Raw genomic sequence first — 25918 nt, forward strand, 5'->3', positions numbered from 1 at the left:
GCAATCCTTTCGCCTTGGTATCTGCCTTCATCAGCCTTCAACCCACAGCTCTCTAATTCAACCCTGGGACACAGGCATATCTGGATTTATACCTCAGGTAGCTACAGCATAAGGGAGAACGGTGGTGTCTTGGCGTAGCTTTGTGCCATGGTCTTTCCCTCTCTGTCCTGTATGCTATGTTCCAGATAAATAAAAGAATAAAAGTAGAGAAAACTATTCTCCATTTTCTGTCGTAAGTATCCTCCCCACCCAGATTTGTCAAAGAGTGCAAAATGCACTCGGTTAACCAAAAGGTATTCGTTAAACTTTTCTGTGTCTGTCACTATGCTAGACTTAGTAGAAGGATACCAAAAAAGTACAAGATACAAGTCCTGACCTTGAGGATTTTGCAGTTTGTGGGAGAAACAAAATCACTGCTTATGACTTAAGCTAATTAAGACAGCACAAGACTACATATTATCATAGATCCACACACATCACTTGAGTCCAGGTTCAGAAAATGTCATAAGTAGTATAAACCAAGATGGAAGACAAATTGAGCACACTTCTACTTCAAACATTAGGCATTGTGTTAAGTGTTTGTTTATTTAATAGCTTTCCTGAGGTATAAGTGACATATAATAAGCTGCACATGTTTAAAGTACATAATTTGATAAGTTTTGACATAAGTATATCCCAGTGAAACCATCACCACTGAATTCCTAAACATATTACCCCGCAAAGTTTCCTCTTAACCCCTGCTCCCCCCCTTCCTGCAGCAACCCCTACCATCACAAGGCACTGATTTGCTGTCATTATCTGTTAGTTTGCATTCTCTAGAATATTACATATATAGAATCATAAAGTGTGCACTTTTTTTTGTCTTGCTTCTTTCACTCAGCCTAATTCATCCATGTTGTTATGTGTATCGAAGGTCCATTCTTTAAGATTCATCTATGTTATGCGTTTTGAAAGTTCATTCTTTATTGACGAGTAGCATGCCATGACATGAATATACCACAATTTGTTTATCCATTCGCCCTTTGAAGGACATCTAGTGATTTGCAACTTGGGGCAATTACGAATTGGAACACTAGAAACATTTGTGCACAAAACTTTGTATAGACTTATGATTTCATTTGTCTTGGATAAATACAATTTTAACTTCTTTTTTTTTAAATTTTTTAATGTTTTATTTATTTCTAGGAGAGAGAGAGAGAGACAGCGTGAGCAGGGGAGGGTCAGAGAGAGAGGGAGTCACAGACTGAAGCAGGCTCCAGGCTCTGAGCTGGCAGTCAGCACAGAGCCCGACGCGGGGCTCGAACCCACGAACTGCGAGATCATGACCTAAGCGAAAGTCGGATGCTTAACCAACTAAGCCACCCAGACGCCCCTCAATTTTAACTTCTTAAGAAACTAGCAACGTTTTCCCAGAGTGGCTGTACCATTTTATATTCCCACTAGTGGGGTATGAGAATTCTAGTCCCTCCACATCCTTGCAAGAATTTAGTACAAACAATAAATATTTCATTTTAGCCATTCTAATGGGCATATAGTGGTATCTCATTGTGGTTTTAGCTTACATTTCTCTCATGCCAAATGATGTTGAACATCTTTTTATGTACTTGTCATACTTATATATTTTTGGCAAGGTGTCTACTCAAATCTTTTGCCTATTTTTAAAAATTTTTTTAACGTTTATTTATCTTTGAGAGAGAGACAGAGCGTGAGCAGGGGAGGTGCAGAGAGAGAGAGAGATACAGAATCGGAAACAGGTTCCAGGCTCTGAGCTTTCAGAGCAGAGCCCGACGCGGGCTTGAACCCACAAACTGTGAGATCATGACCTGAGCCGAAGTCGGATGCCCAACTGACTGAGCCACCCAGGTGCCCCAAATCTCTTGTCTATTTTTAAAAATGAGGTTGTTGGGGTACCTAGCTGGCCCAGTTGCTAGAGCATGCAACTCTTTTTTTTTTTAATTTATTTGTTTTTGAGAGAGAGAGCATGAGCATGGGAGGGAGAGGAGAGAGAGAGAGAGAGAGAGAGAGAGAGAATCCCAAGCAGGCTTCACACAGTCAGAGCAGAGTCTGATGTGGGGCTTGAACTCACAAACTGTGAGATCGTGACCTGAGCTGAAATTGGGAGTTAGACACTTAACCAACTGAGCCACCCAGGGGCCCCCGGATGACATTTTCTTCTAGACTTGGTTTTCATTAGTTAAATACACATGTTCCTCTCCTTCATTTCCAGTGAAGAAATGGGCAGAAGACATGAACAGACACTTCTCCAAAGAAGACATCCAGATAGCTAACAGACACATGAAAAGATGTCAACATCACTCATCATCAGGGAAATATGAATCAAAACCACACTGAGATACCACCTCACACCAGTCAGAGTCGCTAAAATGAACAACTCAGGAAACAACAGATGTTGGTGAGGATGTGGAGAAATGGGAACCCTCTCACACTGTTGGTGGGAATGCAAACTGGTGCAGCCACTCTGGAAAACAGTGTGGAGGTTCCTCAAAAAAAATTAAAAATAGAATTACCCTATGATCCACCAATAGTACTACTAGGAATTTATCCGAAGGATACAGGAGTGCTGATTCATAGGGGCACATGTATCCCAATGTTTATAGCAGCACTTTCAACAATAGCCAAATTATGGAAAGAGCCTTAATGTCCATCAACTGATGAATGGATAAAGAAGATGTGGCATATATATACCGTGGATTATTACTTGGCAATGAGAAAGAATAAAATCCTGCCATTTGCAACAAAGTGGATGGAACTGGAGTATATTATGCTAAGTGAAATAAGTCAGTCAGAGAAAGACAGATATCATATGTTTTCTCTCGTATGTGAAACTTGAGAAACTAACAGAAGACCATGGGGGGAAGGGAAGGGGAAAAATAGTTTCAAACAGAAAGGGTGGCAAACCATAAGAGACTCTTAAATTCAGAGAACAAACTGAGAGTGGATGGGGGGGTGAGGGAGAGAGGAAAATGGGTAATGGGCATTGAGGAGGGCACTTGCTGGGATGAGCACTGGGTGTTGTATGTAAGCAATGAATCACGTGAATCTACCCCCAAAACCAAGAGCACACTGTATACACTGTATGTTAGCCAACTTGACAATAAATTATATTTTTAAAAAATTTTATGTCCTAAAAACTTTAATTAATTAATTAAATGTCCAGTTTCCAACAACAAAAGAATATAAGACATGTAAAGAAACAGCAAAGTATGACTTATATATCAGAAAATAAATCGGAACAGAAACTCCCTGTAAGAGTGACAAGATATCAAATTTAACAGAAAAAGTCTTCAAAAGAGCCGTTATAAATATGTTTAAAGAGGGGAACCTGGGTGGCTCAGTCAGTTAAGCGTCTAACTAACAGGTCATGATCTCATGATTCCTAAGTTCAAGCCCTACATTGGGCTCTGTGCTGACAGCTTAGAGCCTGGAGCCTGCTTCAGATTCTGTGTCTCCCTCTCTCTGCCCTTCCCCTGCTTACGCTCTCTCTCTTTCAAAAATAAACATTAAACATATATGTATTTAAAGAATTAAAGGAAACCATGATTAAAGGACTGAAGGAAAATATGATGGCAATGTCACATCAAACACAGAATACCAATAAATATGAATAAAAGATACAGAAGTTATGAAAAAGTCATAAAAATTTATTGAGAAACACTAACACACACATCCAGGAAACCCAAAGAATTCCAGTTAGGATAAATTCATTTTTTTAATGTTTTTTATTTATTTCTGAGAGAGAGAGAGAGCGTGAACAGAGGAGGGTCAGAGACAGAAGGAGACACAGAATCCAAAATAGGCTCCAGGCTCTGAGCTAGCTGTCAGCACAGGGCCTGATGCAGGGCTCAAACCCATGAACCGTGAGATCATGACCTGAGCCAAAGTCGGACGCTTAATGGACTAAGCCACCGAGGCGCCCTCAATTAGGATAAATTCAAAGAGATCCATAAACACTGCATAGTAAATGCTCAAGTCAAAGACAAGAAGAAAATCTTCTAATGTTTATATTTTTGAGACAGAGAGAGAATGTATGTGAGAGAAGGACTGGGGGAGGGGCAGAGAGAGAGGACGACAGAGGGTCCAAAGCAGGCTCTGTGCTGACAGCAGGGAGCCCCATGTGGGGCTTGAATTCATAAACCATGAGATCATGTCTTGGGCCCAAGTCAGATGCTCAATTGACTGAGCCACCCAGGCACCCCAAGAAGAAAATCTTGAAAACAGCAAGAGAAAAATGACTCAACACTTAGAAGGGAATCTCAGTAAGACTAACAGCTGATTTCTTTGCAGAAACAATGGAGGCCAAATGGTGATGGGATAATATATTCAAAATACTTCCTCCTCCCACTGTTCACCAAGAACCCTGTATCCAGCCCAAAGCTGTATTTCAGAAACACTCAGATTCTTTCTGAGTCCCAGGTTGATGGAGAGGACTTCATAATAGACATATCCCAGGGGAGTTCAAACCCACCATTTCTCAAGCTGTCCTCCTTCATTTTTCCCTTCCCCATTCTAAGTGTGCTTCCCAGCTCAGTGAATGGGCCACCCTTGACCCAGGTGCTAATCCCGGACTCCTCCCACAGCCCCAGACTGCAAATGCAACCCCCTAACACCCCATGTTGCCTTGCTTCACCATTGCCTTTAAGCCTCTCAACTGCTCTGCCTGCCTCTACTCTTGTCTCCTTTCTGACCCGTGGTCCCCATACCAGCAAGAAACGTTTTTATATATTTTTTTAAATATTTATGTTTTGGGGGGAGGGTGCAAGTAGGGGGGCAGAGATAGAGGGACAGAGAGGGCAGAGAGAGGGGGACAGCAGGCTCTGCGCTGACAGGCTGATAGCAGTGAGCATGATGTGGGGCTCAAACCCACAAACCGTGAGATCATGACCTAAGCCAAAGTCAGATGCTCAACCGACCGAGCTACCAAGGTGGCCCAAGAAATGTTTTTCTAAAATGCAAATCGGATCATCACACACACGCACACACACACACACACACACACACACACACATCCTTAAGACCCTTCCAAGTGTCCTCATTGCCTTCCAAAGAAACCTGGACATGGCAGGTAAGTCCTCTTCTTTTCGGACTCCTGCCCTTCCCTGTAGCCTACCTCTCTACCCAAGCCACACCAGACTCGCTGTTTCCCAAATGGCTTTGGCCTGTCCGCATGCCTACTTGAATGCTGTCCACTTTGCCAGAGGTGAAGTCCCTCCCTTTTCCACCCAGTGGTTGCCCATTCCCTCTAGGACACAAGTTCAATGATTGCCTTCTTCAGAAAGTCTCCCCCGGGGCACCTGGGTGGCTCAGTCAGCTGAGCTTCCGACTTCAGCTCTGGTCACAATCTCAGGGTTCAGTGAGTTTTAGTCCCTCATCAGGTTCATTGCTGTCAGCGCAGAGCCCACTTCAGATCCTCTGTCCCTTCTCTCTCTGCCCCTCCCCCACTTGTGCTCTCCCAAAAGTAAATTTTAAAAAACATTTGTAAAAAGAAGAGGAAAGAAAACCTCCCCTGATTTTCATTCTGGATTAGATCTTTTTTTAAAAAGTTTTTATTTTAATTCCAGTTGATTAACATAGAGTGCTATATTGTTTCTGGTGTACAATATAGTGATTCTGGATCAGATCTTGCTACATCTTGAGGACATCGGACCACCTCCTCCACAGCCTTCATCACAACGCATGGTAAGTTTTCCTTTAAAAATGTTAAAAACATTTTACTCCCATTTTTCTTGTTTTTGTCTAGCTTCCTCACTAGAATGTTTACCTGTGCATGTCTAGTGCCGAGCTCAATGTCCAGCACATAGTTAATGCACAATAGATGTTTGCTGAGTGACTAGAATGGGCCAGAGGAACAGGAAAGGAGGCAGAAAGAGACGTTAGGCAGTTTTTACCATGACCGTGGGGAGGTATTAAAGGCCAAAACCAAGGCGGGGGCAGCAAGAACAAAAAACCCAAGGGGTCTATAAAGATAATGCCTTGAAATCTGCAAAACAGTCTTACACCAAACGGATACGCCTGTGTGGTTTGAGGCCCTCTTTTTGAATGACCCAGGAGAGCACCCTGTGGAAAGTAGCCACTCTGGAAGCGACTCTGGTGGCAGGGATGGCCTGAGGCTGGGTTGGTGGGAACAGACAAAGATCAGTGCAGCTCTCCAGCAGCCAGCACAAGGCTTCTCCTACCCTACTGGGGAAATGCTGGTTCCTGGGGTGCAGCAGGCGGTGTGTGTACCAAGGACTAAACTCTGGAGACACACGGAGTTGGGAGGATCATGGAGAATAAGATACAAGGATATTTGGGATGAATTTGGAAAACATTATGCTGAATGAAACCAGCTGGCACAACAGAAGAAATATTGTATGACTGCACTTACGTGCGGTGCCTGGGGTAGTCATAACCCATAGAGACGGAAAGGAGAATAGTGGTTAGCTGGGGCTGGGCATAGGGAAGGGGGCAGTGAGCATTTGCTAAGTACAGGACTGTTTCCTGGTGGGTGTATAAAAGCCTGGAGATGGATGGTGGTGATGGTCACACAACAGTGTGAATGTACTTAATGCCATTGAACTATACACTCGCAAAGGGCTAAAATGGTAAAAAAAAAAAAAAAAAAAAAAGTATATTTGAATATAATAGAACAATTGCAAGTGAAAAAAACATTCAGGGGTCATTCCAGGCCCTCAAGGAGCCAAACTAGTTTTCTGACTTCACAGAAAAAAATATCCCGGAGAAGAGCCCAGAGCTGACTCCATCTGACTCCATCATCATTCCAGATACAGGAGCTTCCCAATTGCCATGAGCCTGGCACGGACAGTGTGCTTTTTGCTACCTTAAAGCATAGCTGCGTCTGAAACAGCAGAGCTGGGAGCTACCCAAGGAGTATCCTGGGCCAACGGCGCCCTCAATTCCCAGGGACGTNTATCATCATTCCAGATACAGGAGCTTCCCAATTGCCATGAGCCTGGACAGTGTGCTTTTTGCTACCTTAAAGCATAGCTGCGTCTGAAACAGCAGAGCTGGGAGCTACCCAAGGAGTATCCTGGGCCAACGGCGCCCTCAATTCCCAGGGACGTGGTCACCTACTGCTGGTTATGTCAGAGCAGGGGCCAGACACCCATGTCCCTTGACTTCTGGCCCATTGCCTGTCCATATACCAATTTTATTTTAGCTCTCTCCCATTTATATCCAGTGGCTCAAGGAATTTGTGTAGGGCTAGCTCCACCATCTTATTCTGTATCTCCTTTTTCCCCCTGCAGCAGGTGCTGTGGTAAAACACGTATAAAATGAACAACAAGACTCCCTGCCTCGTGGTGGGCATCTTCTCTATCCTCAACACCATCCAGTTCCTCATCTTTGATTTGAACCACATTACGTACTTTGGCTACGAGGACAGAGTCAATATCTACATGGACACAAACTCTGAGACGGTATCTTGGGTCATGGCCCACAAGGGAAGCATCGACATCGTCTTATCCACCACCACCATCTTGTTCAGCGTGTTGCTTCTCTATTGCATCCACACGAACAACTACGTGGGGCTGCTGTGCTACGCACTGTGGATCATCGCCTATGAACTCATCAGTTTCTCCATGGTCATGCTCATCAACGGGATCATCAATGATCAGTTCAAGGAGCTGAGTTACCTGCATCTGCTCTTCCAAATCTCCCGTATGCTCCTTCACTTCTTCTCTCTGCCTTTCATCACCAAGCATACCTGCATCCTTTACAAGATCCCCAAGGTTTCAGTTAAAATAAACCGCCACAGGCGCTCCTCCATCAGTACAGTCGATTCGTGGCCACCTGTCGGGCTGGGAAGCTTGTACCACAAGTTAAACTGAACTGTGCCAGGAAGGAGAGAAAGAGAGGCACAGCACTCCCCAGCAATAGCTTCCCCTTTTCCCTCTTGCCTTCTGTTGCTTCTGCTTACCTTTTAAAGATTCTTGAGTTTTATGCACTTAAGGGTATTCTTGGGGCGGGGGGGACGATTGCACAGATCAGTTATTGTGCATGTGTGTATTCATGACTTAATTATATTCCGCCTTTGTTCTTTTTTTTTTANAACCGACTAAGCCACTAAGGCGCCCCCGCCTTTGTTCTTACTTAACCATCTCATTGGTGTATGTAGTTACTTCTCGTGGTCCCCTCCTCCCCGCGTGTCCTTAGTTTCTAATTTTTCTCTTGTGGGTTGTCCCACAAATGCCTGGTTCTGCTGAGATTTTTTTTTGTTTCTGTTTGTTTTGAGCTGTGCTTATCCTGTAGAACTTTCTGTGCCGATGGAAATGTTCGGTACCCGTGCTGTCCACTAGTCACAAATAGTTACTAAACACTTGGAACGTGGCTATTTCAACCCAGGGATCGATTAGAAAAAAAATTTTTTTTTCCATTTTAAGTAATTTCAACTTCAATAGCCACATATGACTGGCGCCTGGCTACCATACTAGACAGCACAGGAATCTGGACCCTCATTTTGCTCTTGCATATACTTGTAGGAAGAATCCCTTTCCAGCTTCATGCGTCACTCTGCTTTTCTCTTACTTTTCAGAAAGCAGTTCCTCATGTTGGTCCATGACATGGCAAGAAGAATCCTCACTTTTAAAAGCTCCAAGATTTTTTCATTTTAAGCACTATTGACATTTTGGACAGAATAAATCGGTCCCGTAGGCAGCTTGTTCTAGGCATTGGTGGATGTTTAGCATCTGTGACCTCTACCCATTAGATGCCAGGAGCATCCCCTGCCCTTGTGACAAACAAAAATGTCTCTAGACATTGAGAAATGTTCCTTGGGGAGCAAAACTGCCGCCAGTTGAGAACCACTATTTTTTTTTCAAGTTTATGTTTTTAAGCCATCTCCACACCTAACATGGGGCTTGAACCCACAATCCTGAGATCAAGAGTCCCACACTCTCCTAACTGAGCCAGCCAGGCACCCTGAGAGCACTCTTTTACAACAATACACCCCCCGGATTGAGAGCTTGTATGTCACTACCATTAACTAAGAGAGAGCATCTTTTACAGAGAGCCCTTTACATTTACTACCTGGTGTGCCATGAACACTAATGCTCCCATTTTATGATTTGATGAAACTGAGACACAGGGTGCTTAAGGGATGTGATCAAGGTCACACAGTAGCAAAAGCGGGATTTGAATCTAGAACATCTGACTGTAAGCACAATGTCCAACTTGGTTCCCTGAAGCACTCTTGTCTTTACCAAGATAAAAAAGAGGGACCTCCTTTTAGAATATTTCCTTTTCATTCAAAAAACGTTGGGAGTGAGAGGCACCTTAGTAGCTCAGTTGGTTAAGCGCCCAACTTTTGACTTCAGCTCTCAGGTCATGATCTCACAGTTCTGAGATCAAGCCCCAAGTCAGGCTCTGCACTGACAATACTGAACCTACTTGGGATTCTCTCTCTCCCTCTCTCTGACCCTCCCTAGCTTGCAATCTCTTTCTTCCGCAATAAATAAGTAAACATTAAGAAAAATGATGTAAGTGAAATCAAGGGACACATTTCTTTTGAGAGAGAGAGAGCGCGAGAGGGCACAAGTGAGGGGGAAAGGGCAGAGAGAGAGAACAAGGGAGAGAGAGAAAGAAAAGAGAGAAGGGGGCTACCGGAGGAGGGGCTCGTGTTTACCCAAAATGGAGCTCAAGCTCACCGGATTGGGACTCAACTCAACAAACTGGGAGATCATGACATGAGCTGAAGTCAGATGCTTAACGACTGAGCCACCCAGGTGCTCAAGGGACACATTTATCTTAACCACACTCCTCCAAAGCAGGAGCATAATGACAGTAGCCCATTTTTACCAAACACTTAATAAGTGCCTGGTGCTACTGGAAAAACTCATTCGATTCTTCCCACCACCCTACTAGTCACAGATCTGGATCCGGACCAGTTCCCAAAATGTCCACCAGATGGCAGTCAGCAATAAACTTTTGCCCCGCGCTGTTTGTCTTCCCAGCCAGATCCTCTAAGGGTGGCTGATGAGGGATTTAGGGAGCCTCCACCTGGTAACTGAGGACTAATAGTGTGCGTCCCCGCCCTAGTCTCACAAGGCACGTCTTGACTGGTACCAGAAAACAAAAAGTAAAGCACAGGCTGACATCAGGCTCTAATCCCCCATCCCCGCTGGGGCGGCGGTGGGGAGACTGGAGACCGACCCTGTTCAGAAGAGGTGGGGAGGGAAGCCAAGTTCCAAGCATCAGCCCAGCTAAGAGTTAGCTGATGCAGCAAAGCTTACGATGCTCAGACACAAGGCTGTGCATCCCTCTGCACCAGACTCCCCCGTTGTGTGTCCGCTTCCCCACCACCACCCCCATCCCAGCTTCCCATTCTCCCAGGAACCCCCCTCCCGCCACTCCACCGAGTCTGCTCTTGTTAAGGTGGTCTCCACACTGCCCAGTCCTGAGCCCAGCCTTCTCTTGCTAGACCTCTCCATGGCTTTTGACCAATCGATCCCTCCCTGACCTCAAACAGCTTTGTCTCTTGGCCTGTGGGACACTAGGGCCATCACTCTCCATTCGCCACCTGCCTCACTGGCCTTCATCTCCCTGACCTTCAAACATTGGAAATGCTTCCTGTCATCCTTCTGATCTCCTTTCTAACCACTTTCCTCCCTCCCTCCGCTCCAGCCACACTGGCCTCCTTGCAGTTCCTCCTACACACCCAGCACACTCTAGCCGCAGGGCCTTTGCACCTGTGGTTCCTTCAGTCTGGAATGTTCTCACTCCAAGTATCCACTCGTTTTGTCTTTTGTTTCTTTCAGGTGTCTGCTCAAAAGTCATCAGAGAGGCTTTCCCTACCAACCTATGAACCTAGCCCCTCCCCACGCCCTCCCTCTGTAACCTACTTACCGTGCTTTATTTTTTTCATAACACATATTATCACCTCACTTACTACACATAGTTACTCCACTGCCCCCCAAAATACAAGCATCATATTTTCTTCATTGCCGTTTTCCCAGCACCTAGAACAACACCTGGCACATAGCTTGTGCTCCATAAATATTTGTGGAATGGGGGTGCCTGGGTGACTCAGTTGGTTAAGCATCTGACTCTTGATTTCAGCTCAGGTCATGATCTCACAGTCATGAGATCGAACCTCACATCAGGCTCTCCACAAGCATGGAGCCTGCTTAAGACTGACTGTCTCTCTCTCTCTCTCTCTCTCTCTCTCTGTCTTTCTCTCTCTTTCATCTAAAAACNGAACCTCACATCAGGCTCTCCACGAGCATGGAGCCTGCTTAAGACTGACTCTCTCTCTCTCTCTCTCTCTCTCTGTGTTTCTCTCTCTTTCATCTAAAAACAGAATTGTGAATAAGCGGACACAGACCCGCAGCAGCATAGAATAAGGAATTGTTGCCTGCTTTCTACCTGGTGATTATGGCAGGCAGGCTAGTGAGGGACAAATTCCTACTGCTCTTTAGCCTCCTGACTTCCTTCTCCCTTCCTCTCTCACTCCCTTCTGGAGTCTGCAGATAGTTGTAGGTGGGAAATACTCACAAGGGATACGATATCGGCTTCCTTGTCCCTCTCCTCCTTCCCTAACTCTTTTCCTTCGCACCAGCTACTGATCCTAGAAATACCACATCTTCCCGCTCTCCTCACCAAGCCTAAAACAAGCCTTTTGAACAGTGCAGGTGTCCCTGGGAAGGGTATACCCCGAGAGCTGTCACCACGACTCCCTTACCTCCCCCGCCCCGTGAAGATCCCTGGCCTTCCATCGTCCTTTGCTTTACTGGGTTTGCTGAGTGTCTGCTGTGTAGCAGGCTCTGAGCTAGGAACTGGGGAATACCCTCGAAAGCAAGGTACAGCCCACATTTCAAGAGGCTGCCAGCCTCAGGAGGGCTGAGTCACTCAAGGCCATTTGGACCCGTAAGATGGGTGCTAAGGGAAGCACTGGAGGCCATCGGAGGAGTTCTAACTCTGGGAGACTGGAGAGTCGGGGAAGTCTTCCTGGAAGAGAGCCCTGAGAAGGAAAAGGTAAGGTGCGGGAGATACCCCTGGGATGGGAGAGCTACCCCAGGGTGAAGGAAGGAAGCTACTCTGTGGGGACGATGGTGTCAAGAGGAAGCAAGCAGACATGAACTTCCCCAGAGAGAAGAGGGTCTCCCCTTTTCCCACGGCCTTTGCTGGCTGCTCCCGGAAGGTGTTTGATCTTAAGTACACAACCACTGACTATTTATGAGCACCGTTCCCACCTCACTGGGGTCACCTATAACTCCAAGTGTCCCCTAGCAGCCATGTCCTGCGGGCTTCATTCTGTATCCACTTCTCCCCATCTGGTTCAAGATGTGTCAAACTTCCCATGTGTTTTACTCCCTGCTNCTTTCCCCCAGAACTGCCCACATTGATTGCTACTGTCCTCAGCTTTCAAAGCTCTATTTTTCCCTTTCTTTGGTGTCTCCCAACAACCAGTCTCTAAGTATGGTCTGAGGCTTTGCTATTTTTTCCATCCCATTTGCCCACCGGACAAGAGGTTGATGACAGCCTCTGAGAGCCAGCGCCTGACTCTCGAGACAGACTTTCCCGTGGGTAAGCTGCTCGGTGAAACTCTCCTCAGCTTCCTTTCCCTTCCCTTCCATCCGCTCACCAGGTGTTAGTGAAATAACTTGTTTAAATTCTTAAATTTGGGCACCTGGATGGCTCAGTTGGAAGACCATGCGATTCTTGATCTCAGGGTTGTGAGTTCAAACCCCATGTGGTGTACAGAGATTATTTCAGTAAGTGAAACTTTTAAAAAAATGCTTACATTGTTTTTCATAAGTGAGTCATGACTTTCTTTCCTGGGAAATAGTTTTTACAAATGCCTTCTGCCTATATATTGTTTTTATTTTTTTTCTTCTGACTATATTAATTTTGCTTTACAAGCAAAAGGGCTTGTAAAGCCCTTTCTGTGTATGTGTTTGTGCGTGTGATCGTGTGTGTTTGTGTATATGAATGTTCGGGTGTGTTTGTGTATGTTGTATTTGTATGTGAGTGTGTATTTATGTGCTATATTTGTGACGTGTTATTTTCATGTTTGTGAATATGTAAACAGCTGAGTCAGTTATTTGGTAATGGTCAAAAATAACTTACATATTGGAGCTCCTGGGTGGCTCAGTTGGTTAAGCGTCCAACTTTGGCTCAGGTCATGATCCCAGAGTTTGTGGGTTCGAGCCCTGCATCAGTCTCTATACTGATAGTTCAAAGCCTGGAGCCTGCTTCAGACTCTGTCTCTCCCTCTCTCTCTGCTCTTCACATGGTCATACTCTGTTTCTCTCTCTCTCTCTCAAAAATAAACATTAAAAAATAATAATAAATAAAAATAATTTAAAAATGACTTACATATTAAAGATATAAAAAGATTCAAAAAATGCTCAGGCTTTACACTTTTCTAAAATTTGCTTCTGACTCCTACCAACACTGCCTTTCCTCTTCAGAGATACATCCCAAAAGGGGCAACACGAGACAGCATCTTATTTAAAAGATGTTCAGGGGCACTTGGCTGGCTCAGTGAGTGGAGCAGGAGACTCTTGATCTCAGGGTTGTGAGTTTGAGCCCCACTTTGCATATAGAGATTATTTAAAAATAAAATCTTTAGGGGTACCTGGGTGGCTCAGTTGGCTGAGCGTCTGACTCTTGATTTTGGCTCAGGTCATGATCCCAGGGTCCAAGCCCCTTATTGGGCTCCGTGCTGAGCGTGTAACCTGCTTAAGATTCTCTTTCTCTGACCATCTTCCCTGCTTACACTGCCATTCTCTCTCTCTCTCTCTCTCTCAAATAAAAAAATAAATAAAACAAAATCTTTCAACAAACACAATCTTAAAATAAAATAAAATAAGATAGGATATTTGGCTCTTCTCTTGCCCCGACAGCATGAAACTGACAAGACCAAGTCTATGAATGATGTGGAGATTGGACCTTCAGCCATCCTGCTCCTCAGAGTTTTAGGGGAACTCCCCTTTCTGAGGGGTTGGGAGACAGCAATTGTAAAAAGTGCCCGAGCAACTAGAAAGCCTCTCAATTCCAAAAGTAAACTTTGCAGCTCCAAAGCATCCCTGGCTCTTTGCCTCTCCCTCTGCCCAGGCCAAGCTCCTGCCAGCCACGCTGACCTCAGGCTGCCCCACCTTCTCCACCCGCTGATCCGGGGATCGCTCGCATTTTCTGGACCAACGGAGGCAATTTGGTTTAGCATTGTGTCACCGTTGTGCAATCAAGACCCTCTTGGGGTGCCTGGCTGGCTCCATTGGTAGGCTATGAAACTCTTCTTTTTTAAAAAAATGTTTATTTACTTTTGAGAGAGAGAGCATGAGCATGGGAGGGGTAGACAGAGAGGGGGACAGAGGATCCAAAGCGGGCTCTGTGCTGACAGCAGAAAGCCCGATGCGGGGCTCGAACTCACAAATCATGAGATCATCACCTGAGCCGAAGTAGGATGCTTAACCGATTGAGGCACCAGGAGCCCCAGAGCATGCAATTCTTAATCTCAGATTCCCGAGCTCAAGCCCCACATAGGGTATGGGGCCTACTGTAAAAATAAATAAATAAGTAAGCACCCTCCTTCCACGCCTTTGGGCATCCTAGAACACACTTATGCCTCCTAAACATTCTCTTCCTTCCTTCCTTCCCTCCTTCCTCCCTCCCTCCCTTTCCTTCCTTCCTTCCTTTTTTCTTTCTTTCTTTCTTTCTTTCTTTCTTTCTTTCTTTCTTTCTTTCTTTCTTCATTCATTCACCAAAATGCATGGTTTGCCAACTATATGCTGGGCATTATGTAAGAAGTGAGGCAAAAGTAAAAAATGAGATGCAATCCTCGCCATGAATCAAGAAGTGGGACATGTTGGGGCCCCTGGGTGACTCAGCAGTTAAGCGTCTGACTTTGGCTCAGATCATGATCTCACAGTTCATGGGTTTGAGTCCCGTGTCGGGCTCTGTGCTGACAGCTCAGAGCCTGAAGCCTGCTTCGGACTCTGTGTCTCTATCTCTGTGTCTCTCTCTCTGCTCGCACTCTGTCTCTCTTTTAAAAGTAAATAAACATTAAAAAAAAAAAAAAAGATGGGATGCTTGGGTGGCTTATTCAGTTGAGTGTCCAACTTCAGCTCAGGTCATAATCTTGCAGTTTGTGAGTTCGAGCCCAGAGTCAGGCTTTGTGCTAACAGCTCAGAGCCTGGAGCCTTCTTAGGATTCTGTGTCTCTGCCCCTCCCCAGCTCGCAGTCTGTCTGTCTGTCTCTCAGAAATAAACATTAAAACAATTTTTTTTAAAGAAGAAGAGGGACACGTGAGGAAGTTATTACAATATTATAGACAAATTGGGTAACAAAGGTAAGTCCAAAATCAGCTATGTTATCTCTATTTCTCAGTGGTTCATTCAAGAAACGTTTACTAAGCACACGCTATACTACACATCAGGCCCTGTTTGGGATGCTGGAGCCTCAGGGGAGAAGAAAACAGATAAAGTGCCTGCCCTCATGAAACTTCTATTCTAAGGAGGGAAGACAAGTGATAAGCAAGTGAACCTGTAAGTATATACAATAATTTCAGGGGCACCTGGCCGGCTCAGTCAGAAGAACAGGAATGTTTCTCTGGAGAAGTGATGCTTAACAGGACTTGGAGGCTCGGTGGGAAGGGCATTCCAAGCAGAGGGAACAGCAAACACAAAGTTCTAAGCAGGGGGAGCAAGTTTAGTGCGTTCAAAGACCAGCCAGAAAGCCAGCGACTGGAGCACAGTGAGTGAGGGCCTGGGGATGTGGTGGCTCAGCTGATCCTGTGTTCCTTTCAACTGCTCCGATGCAGAAACGGAAACCTAAACCCCAACGTTCCAGACTCCCTTGCAGCCACCGTCCTGGAGACTGGACACAGAGTGTGAACTTGAGAAGGTAGAAGTGTGACGGAGGGTGTGGGGTCGGGCAAAATGGGTGAAGGGGAGTGGGAGACACAAGTTTCCGGGTGTGGAAGGAATAAGTCCTGGGAATAAAAAGCCTGAGAAATAGAATCGATAATATTGTAATAGTGATCTCTGGTGGCAGATGGAGCTACACCGTGATGAGCACAGCATACTGCATAAACTTGTCGAATCACTATGTTGTACTTGAAACTAAACATGGTGCGTCAACTGTACTCAAATTTAATAAATAAATAAATACCAGAAGTGAGGCAGAGGCCATGTTCCTGCCGCCATTGATTTTGCCACTAGCAAACAAGCTACGGAAACCCTGTCTCTCTGCAGCCACCTTCCAGGGTTTGGCCACTAGCCTGGTTGGTTGTCAGCTGTAACTTCCTGACCCCTGGGTTGAAGTTGTGGTGTTCCCTGCAAATCAACAGTTCCAAGGGTGGCCTCCTGTCTCCCGCTTTCCCGAGGGGGCAGCGCTAACTGCTCTCCCAATGGGGCAGCTCAGCAGTGTTATTACAAGGGCCGTCCCCGAGACCCAGCACGGAACCTCTTGCCCCCTTCCAAAGATTGTGAAGGAACCAATTCCTTATATTCAATCCTTCCTGCCTCAAATACCTGTGGGGGTCTCCAGTTTCCTGCAGCTGATCCTGAGTGATCTGGGGGTTGGGAGGCCCAACTCTCCCCCTCGGGAGATCCCTCTCTTACACAGGCAAGCAGCTGTCTACCTCTGCCCGCTGTTTCCCAGCACAGAGCCAACTCCCTGCTGGTAACAAAGCATTTCCCCTCACTACCTCAGGGTGGTTCAAACCTGGGCAAAGAATTGTTGCCAGTCTTAACGAACAGTCCACAAGTGTCCCTTTGTCTGCCCTGCTTATTGGATCGCTAAAAAATGCGAGTGGATGGGGCAGGCTTGGTGTCCTCTGGCCATCTTTCCCTGAGTAGGTTATACCCGGCGAGGTGTTCACTGATCTGCCCTTCATCCCAGGCTAACCAGATACGGAAAAGATACTGGTCTGAACTTCCAGGTGACTTGCCAATTAAAGTCAACACTTGAGGAGTGCTACTCTAAGCAAGCCGGTACAAAAAGCACCAAGGAGATAGAGAGCTTCCCTCTAGGGGCTGAAAAGTCTGTGGAGAGAAATGCACGGAGAGACCAAATAAACTAAGGCTGGGTGAATATCTCCAAGACACTGCTCCAAATGAATGAACCCATTTAACTGTCGCAGCAAGGCTATGAAATACATCATATGGTTTTTCCCCATCTAACAGATGAGAAAACCAAGGCCCAGGAAGGTTAAGCCACTCTTCTAGATTAACACACAGGGTACACTGCTGGGATTTGAACCCAGGCAACCTGGCTCCAGCGTCTCTGCAGCCAATCACGTCCAGGCAATGTGTGAGGCTCCATGAAGGCGTCACAGGAGCAAAGCGAAAACACAAGCAGTTCAGCCTAAGGCCATCAGGTCAGGCTTCCCTTCCTCCAAAAGAGATCTTCCATCTTCTGGTCAGGTTGGCGAATGCACGATGGACCTGGCCTTTGTGTTGGTCTTTGAGAAGGGTGCTGGGGGTAGGAAGTAGATGAGACCTGCCTTCCTGCCCTTGAGGGGCTCACAGGCAGGAGGGGAAGCTGACAGCTAAGAACATTAATGGTTGAACCCGCAACGGTGTGGGATAAGAAGGGGCTTCTAAGCAGGGAGAAGCAGATAACACCGGGCGAGGTACCAGCCCTGCAGGGGGCTTACAGGTAAGAAAAGGCTTCTTAGAGGAGGCGACATGCCAGTTGGGCTTTGAACAATGAAGACAGTTTGCCAGGCTGATAGTCTGGGTGGGATGGGCATAGGCGAAGATTGAGGGAAGGGCAGAAGGCGTCCCAGATGGAGGGAACAGCAAGTGCAAAGACAAGGAGGTGGGGGACATGGCGACGTGTCTGAGGCTGGGGGAGCTCCACGGGGCTGCCACAGAGCCCGTGGCAACGGCCAGAAGGGAGGCGGCAGAGTGAGTGGCAGCTGTGTCTCGAAGACGCCACTGTGCTGTGCCAGGGAGTTCGCGCTGCACTCTGGGAAAGCGGTGTTCGAAATGAGGGTTATAACCCATTTGAGAATGTGAAATCAGCTAGGTAGGTCAAGACCAGTACTTTTAAAAATGAAAAGAAAATCGTGGAATAGACAAGAATAAATAGACACAATACTTTTTGTATTAAGAGTAAGTAGCATTTTAGGAGGGCCTGGCTACCTCAGTGAGCAGAGCACGCAACTCTTGGTCTTGGGGTCATGAGTTCGAGATCCATGTTGGGGGTAGAGATTACATAGAAAAATAAGTAAAGGGGGCATTAAAAAAAATGTTTAAAAAGAATTAGTACCGGGGCGCCTGGGTGGCTCAGTCGGTTAAGCGTCCGACTTTGGCTCAGGTCATGATCTCACAGTTCGCGGGTTCGAGCCCCGCATCGGGCTCTGTTCTAACAGCCTGGAGCCTGCTTCGGATTCTGTGTCTCCCTCTCTCTCTGACCCTCCCCTGCTCACACTCTCTCTCCCTCTCTCGCTCAGAAATAAATAAAACATTTAAAAATGTTTAAAAAGAATTAGTGCCATTTTGTGAAAATGTTATCTCATTTATATACCTTGACACAGATACCAGAGGTTTTCCATCAACCCGTTCTCCTCTTCTTTGTTTTAATATCGGACCCCCAACTATTGGTGTGGCTGGCCGGCTAAAAACCACACTTTCCAGCTTTGGGGCACCTGGGAGGCTCAGTCGGTTGAGCGTCCGATTTTGGCTCAGGTCACGATCTCACAGTTTGTGAGTTGAAGCCCCGCGTGGGGCTCTCGGCTGTCAGTGCAAAGCCCACTTCGGATCCTCTGTCCCCCTCTATCTCTGCACCTCCCCTGCTCTCTCGCTCTCTCAAAAATAAATAAACATTTTTTTAAAATTTGCATTTTTCAGCCTCTTTTGCAGTCAAGTGTGTCCATGTTCGTAAGTTCTGGCCAATGCAGCATGAGCATGATAGTGAGTACCACCTCCGGGCCACGCTCCTAAAAAAGAACGGACTTCTTTGTGTCTTTCCCTTTTCTTGCTGGCTGGAATACAGACGTGATGGTAGGAACTGGAGTAGTCACCTTGTGCCCAGATTTAAAAGCTGTGTGTTGAGTATGTAAGTGCCCCGAACAGCATACCCCAGATTATGAAAGAGAAGGCAAGTTATGTGAGACGTTAACATCTATCTAATTTAAGGTACACTTACATTTCTGTTACATTATCTCAAACCAATCCCTAATACAGGTACGTGTATATATGTATATATGCAGGTGTGTGTTCATATGTGTATATGTGTTTACCGCACACACCCCAGGCCATATTGTAAATTATACTTACTACTATGGATTATATTAGACAGAGAGAGAGAGAGAGAGAGAGAGAAACTTCCTGTCCTTAAGAGAGGTTTTAAGCAAATGAGCAATGTGGTAAGTTTTGTGTTCCCAAGCTGAAAAAAAATCTTTAAACTGTTTTTTTTAATGTTTTATTTATTTCTGAGAGAGACAGAGAGAGAGAGACAGCATGAGCAAGGGAGGGTCAGAGAGAGAGACACACACAGAATCTGAAACAGGCTCCAGGCTCTGAGCTGTCAGCACAGAGCCCAACACGGGGCTTGAACCCACAAACCGTGAGATAATGACCTGAGCCAAAGTCGGACACTTAACCTACTGAGCCACCCAGGCGCCCCTGAAAAAACATCTTAAAGATCATTTAGCCCACTTACTCCCTCTTCTAACTGATGGGGAAATGTAGACCCATAAAGGTTAGGTAACTGATTCAAGGTCCTGGAGCTAAGTGGCAAGAGCTGGTCCTTGAACTCAGATCTCTGAATCTAAGACTGGGCCCTTTCAGACTTTTTTTTTTTTTGTAAGCTCTACACCCAGTGTGGGGCTTGAACTCATGACCCTAATGGAGTCACATGCTCTATAGACTGAGCCAGCCAGGCGCCCCTAGCCTGGGCCCCTTCAATGTCACCAGTCGACAAAAATTCATTTATCTTGCTTTCTTTCAATCTTCAAACACGTTTCTGCATCACATTGTTCTCTATCTAATTAATACAATTCAAATCAGAAAATATTTATTGTAAATCTACTATATACTAGATTATAAAGACAGGGATGACCTTCATAAAAAGCTCCTTAAGTGTCACCTGGGTGGCTCAGTCGGTTAGCATCCGACTTCAGCTCAGGTCATGATCTTGCAGGTCTTGAGTTCAACTCCCACCTTGGGATCTGTACTGACAGCTCAGAGCCTGGAGCCTGCTTCGGATTCTGTGTCTCCCTCTCTCTCTGTTCCTCCCCCACTTGCACTCTGTCCCTCTCTCTCTCTCAAAAATAAACATTAAAAAAAAACTTCGTAACTGGTATGGTGGATAGATGGAAAAGTAAACACGGATCTGTGTTCATGCATGGCTGAGTATGTGTACAGGTTTTTTGTAGTCCTGACCCCTAGAAGGTGTAAAAGCAATAGCACCCCAGTAGCAGTTGAGCACCTCTAGGGCCCATAATTTGCTTTTAAAGATTTTTTTTTAAAGTTTACTTATTTATTTTGAGAAAGAAAGAGAGAGAGGGAGAGAATCTCAAGCAGGCTTCACACTCAGTGTGGAACTCGACTCAGGGCTTGGTCCCATGACTGTGGGATCATGACCTGAGCCAAAATCGAAAGTTGGATGTTCAACCGACTGAGCCGCCAGGTGCCCAGATTTGGTTTTTCAAGACCTTTCTTCAATGAAAGAAACCAAGATTCCATGGAGAAGAGGTTGATTCCAGGGCTGGGAAGGGAAAGCACCAGCCGAGCCTGGAACACCGTGTGGCAGCAGGAAGTAAGAACGTGCTCAGGAAAGGATGGGAGTTTATGGAAAGGACCGGAGAACCAGCCCGAAAGCACTCCCAATGGCCAAGGCAGGAACAATTTGAGCCACAAAGCAAGTAACAATCGTATTGGATTTTGTAACCCACAGAATAAATACCCATGAGTCCCTGCTGCTATAAATAAATCCTTGCAGAAACAAATGACTTCCTTCACTGAGTATCTAGATGACTGGAAATATAAAGATTTCAAAATTCAGTTGGGGAGGCTTGAACACTTTGTGGTAACTGAAACCAAAACACACTTGTGGTGGACAAGTCCTGGGACAGGAGGGTAAAATCCTGGCACTAGTCTTATCTGTGCCTCTCAAGTCTTGTCACTCCAAACATTTATAAAATGGGGATACGACCACTTCCCTTGGGGCGCCAGGCTGGCTCAGTCAGTGGAGCATGTGACTCTTGATCTCAGGGTGGAGTTCGAGCCCCATGTTGGGTGTTGAGATTATTTAAAAAAGAAAAAGAAAATAAAACAAAAAAGGGGGGGAATATCATTTCCCTTGCTTCCCTCATCTTTCTCCAAAGAAACAAAAAATATGAAAAAAAGTGTAAATGCAAAACAAAACAAAACAGTATTTGTGATATATTTAGTGCTGTTTTTCACATTTTTGTGCTTTAAAAAAAACTACTTATTTTTGAGAGAGACAGCATGAGCGGGGGAGAGTCAGAGAGAGAGGGAGAGAGGATCTGAAGCAAGCTCAGCACTGTCAGCACAGAGCCCAGTGTGGGGCTCGAACTCATGAACTGTGAGATCATGACCTGAGCCGAAGTTGGATGCTCAGCCAACTAAGCCATCCAGGCATCCTCATTTTTGTGCTTTTTGTTGGTGACTTTGCTGTTTAATACTGCCCCAAATGGGGGCGCCAGGGTGGCTCAGTCAGTTGAACATCTGACTTCGGCTCAGGTCATGATCTCACAGTTCATGGGTTCGATCCCCACATCAAGCTCTGTGCTGACAGCGAGCTCAGAGCCTGGAGCCGTTTCAGATTCTGTGTCTCCCTCTCTCTCTGATCCTCCCCTGCTCACACTGGCTCTCTCTCTTTCTCTCAGAAATAAATAAAAAACATTAAAAATAATAATAATTAAAAAAAAACTGCCCCAAATGTGGTGATGAGATGTTGTCTAGTGTCCCAGAGAAAAAAACACATGTGTTTTCTAACCTCAGGTGTGAGTTACAAGGCTGTTGGCCATGAGCTCAATGTGAATGAGTTAATGTATATATTAAATAAGATGTCTTGGTGGGAGGAAGATGTCTTGGGGCACCTGGGCAGTGGCTCAGTCAGTTAAGCATCCAACGCTTGGTTTCAGCTCAGGTCATGATCTTACAACTCGTGGGATCAAGCCCTGCATGGGGCTCTGCACCGAGCATGGAGAGTGCTTGGGACTCTCTCTGCCCCTCCCCTGCTATCTCAAAATGAATACATAAACATTTTTAAAAAGATGTCTTTAAACAGAAACACACATAGAATGCTTGTAACCAGAGGCTTGCAGGAATCCGTATTCCCCTAGGAGCAAGGTGGTCCAGGGTTCACAGCCACTTTCTAGAACACAGCTACCATGAATAACGAGAACTGACAGTATTCAGTAGCACCTTCTGTATGTCTGGCCCACCCTATGCTTTCTTTGACCTGGTGTCACACACTCTTTACACCATCCTGAAGGAAGGGGTTATGTCTTAGCCTCCTACCAGTCATGTAAGTGTTGAAGTTGGCTTGGCTCCTCTGCTATGTTTTTGCCTCTGATAAATGTCTGATGAGTTGGGTACTTTGTGGTCACATGTTTTTCAAGAAGGCCAATAATTTCACCCCATGACTATATTCTGTCCTTGCCAATCTCGAAGAGAACATACTTACTCACTTGAAATTTTTTCCAAAATCTCCTACAACTTTTATTATGAAAAATGTCAAACATAGAGGAAAGGTAAAAAAAATAGCAAAGTGAACATTCATAATAAACTCTTTGAAGACTTGTCATATGAGAAAGTGATCAGTTGCATACGGAGTCTAAGAATGGAGCTAGGACCACGGAGGGGAAGGTAGCAGAAGACAAACTTCGGCTTGAAACCGGGAAGAATTTTCTATCTTGCAAGGGGAATGGGCCGGGTTACCACAGAATCTGTGTGGACAGGGACGTGGTGAAGCGGATCCCTACACCGCGTAGGACAAAGGTCTAGACAACAGCTTAAGTCGTCTACGAGTCCACAAGCCGCTGTTTTGTCTGAGTTCTAGAATTGCCCCCGCACTGTTTCCATAGCGGTTGTGTAGTATTTCAGCCACCTCATGTGTTAACTCAGCATTTGAGGGAGGATCTGAGTGTCCAACATCCATTTGTAATGCGGTTTCTCTGGGAAGATGTCTTGAATTTCAAACAAATGATACACAAACAAACTTTTGAAACATGACCCTATAGAAGCTGGAGAATTGTGTCTTCTTTTTACTTGTCCTTAAACTCCTTGCAGCGTCCCAGCTGCTCTCCTGCCACCATTCCGGGGTTCAGGGACTAGGTCTATGTTTGCCTTATTAACTTACGATTCCAACATGGGTTTGACCAGACAGGAAGGAAGAAGACCTGAGCCCTCCCCACCCCCACAAGTCAGATTTTCCCAGCTCAGCTTTGTGATTTTGTCTAAAGTAAACCCCATAGTGTAATAGATGGATAACCTCACTAAGAACCTGACCTGACACCTTTACAAACCCTCTCTTCTTAGACCTCCAGTAGTGGTTTGTATTTGTACAGTGTGGACAGCATATTTGTGGCACTTGATTACAATTTATTTTAACATTTGATTAAGTATCTTCTTGTCTGTTCTCCAGGTGTTGCATGTGCCTTACTCTTCTTGCTTTTTCATGATTGTAAATACTTTTTAATGTTTATTTATTTTTGAGAGAAAGAGAGAGAGCGTAAGCAGGCTCTGAGCTGTCAGCAGAGACCCCGATGCGGGGCTCAAACCTACGAACTATGAGACCATGACCTGAGCCAAAGTCAGATGCTTAACTGATTGCTTCACCCAGGTGCCCTGTAATTTTTTTTAATGTTTATTTTGAGAGAGAGAGAGAGTGAGAAAGAGAATGAGCAGGGGAGGGTCAGAGAGAGATGGAGAGGCAGAGAGATATGAAGCTGGCTCTGTACTGACAGCAGTGAGCCTGACTCAGGGCTCAAACCCACGAACTGTGAGATCATGACCTGAGCAGAAGTCAGACGCTTAAACCAGGCACGCCCACTTTTTCATGATTGTAAACTTTGACTTTACATCTCCCCCTAACATACTCATCTTTTAGGACCTCTGCAAAACCAGTGGCAGTGGCAGTGTGGTGTATAAGGAAAGACCCTCAACTTGGAGACAGATAAACTTAGTCAGAATTCTACTCTCTGCCATTTACCAGCCTTGTGACCTTAGTAACTTTTATTTAATTCCTGAGTCTTGGTTTTCTCACTTCTGAAAGAGAAACGATTATACATTTGCAAAGTGTCTTGTCACCCAATAACCGGTCATCCTCACAAATGAGCCCAGGCTGTATGACACCATTTAAATGCAATTCTAGAACCGGCCAGACTAATCTATAGCGATAGAAAGTAGATCAATGTTTGCCTGGGGCTGGTGGGGGTGGGATGGACAGATTGACTGCAAAGGATCAGGCGAACCTTTGTGGATAGTGGAGATGTTCTATACCTCGATTGTGATAGTGTTTACATGGGGGTGCGCATGTTTGTGAAAATACATCCAATCATGCCCTCAAAAGGCGTACTATTTAGTGTGTGTAAATGATCCTTCAATAAAGTTGGTTAAAAAAAAGAGGGGCACCTGAGTGGCTCAGTCGGTGGAGCATGTGATGAGCAATCTTGGGGTGATGAGTTCCAGCTTCATGTTGGGTATAGAGCTTACTTAAAATAATAATGATAATTTTTAAATTAAAATTAAAGATACATATGTATTAAAGAAGACCATGTGACAAGCTAAAAATCAGAGGTTCCATTACCAAGGAAGAAAAAGATAATGGATATTCGCCTAGGCAACCATTAATCTCTGCCCAGAGCCTTATCTGGTAACAGAATATTTCATTTATAATGGTAGAAAATTGGAAATTACACAAATTAATAATATACATCCATATTAAGGCCACATCAAAATGATTATATTTATCTATAGTTCTTTTTTGTTATTTTTTAAAAAAATTTATTCCTTTTTGAGAGACAGTGAGAGACAGAGTGTGAGTGGGGGAGGGGCACAGAGAGAGGGAGACACAGAATCTGAAGCAGGCTCCAGGCTCTGAGCTGTCAGCACAGAGCCCAACGCGGGGCTCAGACTAATGAACTGTAAGATCATGACCTGAGCCGAAGTTGGACACTTAACCAACNAGTTGGACACCCAACCAACTGAGCCACCCAGGTGTCCCTATAGTTCTTTTTTTTTTTTAAGTCTTTTACTTATTTATTTTGAGAAAGAGAGAGTGTGGGAGTAGAGTGAAAGAGGGAGAGAGAGAGAGGGAGGGAGGGAGAGAGAAAGAATCTGAAGTAGGCTCCTCACTGTCAGTGCAGAGCCTGATACAGGACTTGAACCCACAAACTGTGAGGTCATGACCTAAGCTCAAACCAAGAGTCGGTTGTTTAACCTAGTGAGCCGCCCAGGCGCTCGGGAAACTTTTCAATAGTACATTGTTAAGGTGGGGGGGGTGGAAGTTACCAAAAAGTAACCTCTGTTCTATAAAAGTACATATAGTAATATATGTGTATATGTAAAAATATTATACATATATGGATGGATGGATATATGTATGATGTCTGGACGTGCTAAAAAATTTTCATCACAAAGCTTAATCCCCTTTATACCATTATTTTTACTAAAAAGCATGTGTCAGTTTTATAAGTGGGGGAAAAACCCCTATTTTTACTTGGAAAATATGTGGGTCTCAACTTCGCGAGTGGATCTGGGAGGCGATCGATGACCTGGTGGGATTCAGAGACTGGAGAGATCTCAGTCATCTTCCCGGGGTCACACGAATGATATTCGGCTTCTGGGAGACCCTGGGAGTACATCTGGGAGGCTACGGACCCCCTGGGCCGGAGCAGACAGTCTGTCCTGGATTCGTGGGAATCATCCCGGAGAAGGTGGTCAGTGAAGCTCGGGGACAAGGCGCAGTCCCGCCATGA

At 45.4% G+C, this 25918-nt stretch overlaps 1 protein-coding gene and 1 long non-coding RNA gene across 4 annotated transcripts in view; both read left to right on the forward strand.

Annotated features, from left to right (window-relative positions):
* TMEM217B (transmembrane protein 217B) overlaps positions 1-7963 on the forward strand; it is a 34038-nt gene extending 26075 nt beyond the window's left edge. The window contains exons 2-3 of one of the 2 annotated variants that reach the window (XM_077754834.1): positions 5624-5697; positions 7266-7963. In XM_077754834.1, the coding sequence (XP_077610960.1) occupies positions 7293-7847 (555 nt within the window). In that variant the 5' untranslated portion in view covers positions 5624-5697; positions 7266-7292 and the 3' untranslated portion in view covers positions 7848-7963. Of the gene's footprint in view, positions 1-5579; positions 5698-7265 lie in introns of both variants that reach the window. The other variant, XM_077754833.1, reaches the window with a different exon arrangement.
* Positions 7964-11878: 3915 nt separating this feature from the next.
* LOC144224026 (uncharacterized) lies at positions 11879-17655 on the forward strand. 2 transcript variants are annotated; one of them, XR_013332884.1, is made up of 3 exons: positions 11879-11988; positions 15346-15503; positions 15779-17655. It is a non-coding gene; the product is annotated as an uncharacterized LOC144224026 (long non-coding RNA). The 2 variants fall into 2 exon arrangements; XR_013332885.1 differs by lacking the exon at positions 11879-11988 and adding an exon at positions 13839-14236.
* Positions 17656-25918: the final 8263 nt, after the last annotated feature.

This window comes from Crocuta crocuta, unplaced genomic scaffold (genome assembly GCF_008692635.1).
Source record: "Crocuta crocuta isolate KB4526 unplaced genomic scaffold, BGI_CrCroc_1.0 scaffold132, whole genome shotgun sequence".
Taxonomy (NCBI): Eukaryota; Metazoa; Chordata; class Mammalia; order Carnivora; family Hyaenidae; genus Crocuta; species Crocuta crocuta.